Here is a 3,864-nt window from a genome sequence, read left to right on the forward strand (position 1 = left end):
TAATACAACATACCAAACAGTGGATAAAAAACAATCTCAGCATAACACATTCCATAATAACTTATCCCAGCATAACTTATAAGCCATATTCAAACCAAACGACCCCTTAGTGATCTATTAAAGTCTCTTATTTCAAGCCTATAATAACACCGTTAATGATCCGTTAAAATATCTTATTTCAAATATATATGAGTACCATAAGCATTTTATATTCCACTAATCCAATATTTGGCGTTAGTGATCCCTTTTGCTTTTTAAATGGATCACTTATAATACATGGAAAATAACCCTTCTCACATTTTCTTTACCTCTGCCAAATTTTAATTTCCCACTGTAATTTGGGAGCTAATTTTGAACCAGTAAGAAACAACTACAGAGATCAACTCCCCGGTATATTCCCTCTACAGGGCTGTTGAATGAACGTCTAAATTAGTGCCATTTTAAACTAGAAAGATATGAACTAATATCATTTTAAGCATGAGATCTATTGAAAAAACTATCATACTGTTGTCATTTCAAACAATTAATTACATTAAAGACTTCTTATCCAACTCAAATGCAAGATGATTTCCTGTAAATATGCCTATGGTACTCAGATATATTTGAAATAAGAGATTTCAACTAATGGTGTTAATGTTGCTTAGTATTTCCTTCGTACATGGATATTTAGTGTTGGTTTTAGAAATAGAGGTGTATCTCCATTTATTACTTCAGATTTGCAGCTAATGAATACTTAACACTCTCTTTGGATCATTGTTACCCATCGTTTTATAATGTATCGTATTGTACTATATTGTATTATATCGATTTTATGAATACAATATTTGGATAAATTATATTGTTTGCTGTTGTTAAATAATATTTTGCTGTTTGATTTGACTGTATTGTATTGTACTATAACTGATAAGTTTACTAAAATACCTTCAATTATTTTAAATATTTAATTAATCAAGAATTATACAGCTAATTGAAGATAAAGTAAATAGATTGAAATTTAAAATCAAAGCAGAAGAAAGAATGAAACAAAAAGAAGGCAAAACCTATACCTGACGTTGGGTTGGAAGTGGCAGAAGAAAAAAAAAGAAGACGAAATGTAGGTAATAAGTTGGAGTAATAAGTTAGGCATAATTGGAAAAAAAATCGGAAACAATCCACCACACCAAATCGATTTTTTTAAAAAGTAGGGCTTTTCATTGTTTCGGAATAATAAATTTAACAATATAATACAACCAATTTTAACTAAACAATCAAAACAAACATTATTTTGGGATAACAATACAATACGACACAATGGGTAACAACCATCCAAACATTAAAATATTGGAGCTTTGCGAAATTATTGTTCTAGTTGCTTTCAGTTTTCTATTACTCCACTTATCACCCCCAACTTGACACATAAACAATTGAATGCCCGAAATTGTGCCCCCCCCCCCCCCCCTTTTTTTTTTAGCAGTCAAAAATTATCTGCAGTAATAGGAAAAATTGAGTTAAGGTACAAAGAAAACAAATTACATTAGGGAAGATCTTTTGGTTATATATTGGCTACTAATACACAGCAATAAATTAAAAATCCTCCCGAAGGCATTTTGTATCGATTTTTCTTCTTCTATGACTAGGTAACATAACATAAGATGAAATCATGCATTGTACCTCTTATGGCACGTTCCTGAACATGTGAATCAGTTCACGCGACATTTACTAGCTTTGCACGTCTAGTTTTGTGGTCAACTTCTACTTGAATCCCAAGTCGAGCAAGTTCCGGAACATCTGCAGTTCCTTGAAGCTCTAAATCAGCAATAGCTCCTTGGTTTTCTGCACTTCCTTCCAATAGGTTTCGCACGCTCTTGAGAAAGGATTATCATCATCTGTAACACACTGTTGTAGCAGTAAAAGGATCCCATTTTTTATCTCTGATCTCATCTTGGATGTGCCTTCTCCTATAAGCACAGTTTCCAAGGACGGCAACAATATCTCTCCGGAAACCTTTGTAAGGACAACACCTCAATGACGAAGATGTTGCCGCCTCCTTGATCTGATCCTGTGTCATTGCTTTCCTAATTCTCGTTGGAGGTTCAAGATTTCGAAGTAAGTCCAAAAGAAGTTCAATATGCACACAGGAAACTAATATATCCACGACATCCTTAGGACCTTCCTCCTTAGAGCTTGCCAGGTGACCACAAGCGCAAATATCTCTCAAGATCACGAGTGAGTATCCTAGAACATCAATAGGAGCAGACCCCGTCGGAAGATCATCTTTCCCTGTTAGAAAAGTCAACAACCACTGCAGCGCTCTTCAATATCCCAAAGATACTTAAAGCAAAAACATGTGAAACAACAATATGCTCTAATTGCTCATTCAAGATTTCTGAAAGGATACTCAACAGATGAGCTTGCTCACTAACAAATTGGTAAGCCAAATGTGTAATAATATCATTGTTCTCAACACAAGGATGTGAATGTAACTTGAAGAAAATTGATGAAAAGTAGGAGCCTTCGATGCAAATTTTTGAAAGAAGCAACTTTAACCAATCTTCTCTGAGACCAACTGCAAAAGGGTATGAAACCATAAGCCAATCATGGCTACCAAATAAGAAAAAAATATTTTTTTTGGGATACATTAGAGTGACAATATTCACTGGCATTTGCCGGCTGATGAAGTACATATGATTTCTTTAAGAATCGGCAACCCTTGCTCCGAACTTTAACTCTGTTAGCAGTCCATCAGTACCTTCACAGCAAGTGTAAATGACCATACATAGAGGATCACATATTTCTCTGCTTCTAACTCCAGCAATCTTCAAGAAACTATGAGGAAACAATTGGTACCACACATCACATTGGTGTTCTCTCCCAGCTACTGAGTAGTTTCCCAGAAGTTGCACCCCCACTCGGATAATCTCACAATCAGGATCAATAGTAAGTCCTACAGAGGTAATAACATCCATGACTGTTTCAACTCCTCTTTGTTCAAGAAAGGCATTTTGATTTCTTATCCCCCCAGCACACATGTTTCTAAGTGCCTTAAGAGACAATAAAAGGAGGTAACGCCAAGAGGGAGATGACAGAGACCGACAGAGTTGGAGAACAGCGGTGACAACGCTCTTAGTGGACAGATCAAACCTTCTATCAGGAACTTTGGCAATTTCTATCAGCTTCTCAAGTGCCTTTTCTAAAGAAGCTGAGTTTGACACAAGTAATAATGTTTTGGTAACATTTTCGGGGACAGAAAGCTCTGATACAAATTTATCATCCATAACCTGAGAAGAAGTTGCTGCTTTCTTGAAAAATCCAGTCACAGAGAGACGGAGAGAACAGAGAGGGATAGGGCAAATCCGCCCCTGCCAGCAAGATGTTGAAGACTTGAGGTCTTGCCGAGGTGAGGACTCGCCGAGGACAGGAGTCGCAGGTAACAGCTGCTTTGATTTTTTGGGAGAACCCTAGTGGCAGCGGCAAGCGTTAGAAAGTTTCGAAAATTGTGCCGTTGATTGTTCATACTTCATAGGATGCTCCTTATCTGTTCTTCTAACTTTTTGGTTTTGTCGTTTTGAACCTTTGTTTTTTACTTTTTCTTTTTTGATACAGTACAATTATACAAATGTCGGTGAAGAGCACCACCAATAAAAAAAGAAAATAAATGTACGTCCATGCTTTATTTTTTTTGAAGTTGGAACAGCAGGGGCCAGGGCACAATAAACAAAGCAAAAAAACAAATAAACCAGCTGGCCTGCCGACTGCCGAGGTAACCTTTAATTTATAGGGTAAATTATGCTAAACACCCTTATAATATCATTCAATTTCAAGTACACCCTCATATTTTTTAATCAAACGCTTAATACCCTTATACTATGAAAATCCTACACAAAC

General features: G+C 36.1%; 1 protein-coding gene across 1 annotated transcript; it reads right to left on the reverse strand.

Annotated features, from left to right (window-relative positions):
* Positions 1–1,861: 1,861 nt before the first annotated feature.
* LOC104232212 (uncharacterized) lies at positions 1,862–3,254 on the reverse strand. The gene is made up of 3 exons (XM_070165776.1): positions 2,729–3,254; positions 2,312–2,545; positions 1,862–2,259 (listed from the first exon to the last, which is right to left on the reverse strand). The coding sequence occupies exons 1-3, from the start codon at positions 3,252–3,254 to the stop codon at positions 1,862–1,864; spliced, it is 1,158 nt and encodes a 385-aa protein (XP_070021877.1).
* Positions 3,255–3,864: the final 610 nt, after the last annotated feature.

This window comes from Nicotiana sylvestris, chromosome 2 (genome assembly GCF_000393655.2).
Source record: "Nicotiana sylvestris chromosome 2, ASM39365v2, whole genome shotgun sequence".
NCBI lineage: Eukaryota > Viridiplantae > Streptophyta > Magnoliopsida > Solanales > Solanaceae > Nicotiana > Nicotiana sylvestris.

Coding starts and splice junctions, on each gene's coding strand:
- LOC104232212 (XM_070165776.1), bottom strand. CDS start 3,254: ATGGATGATAAATTTGTATCAGAGCTTTCTGTCCCCGAAAATGTTACC. Junction 2,546..2,728: donor CATTTACACTTGCTGTGAAG/GTACTGATGGAC, acceptor ACCCTTTTGCAG/TTGGTCTCAGAGAAGATTGG. Junction 2,260..2,311: donor TTCACATGTTTTTGCTTTAA/GTATCTTTGGGA, acceptor CTTTTCTAACAG/GGAAAGATGATCTTCCGACG.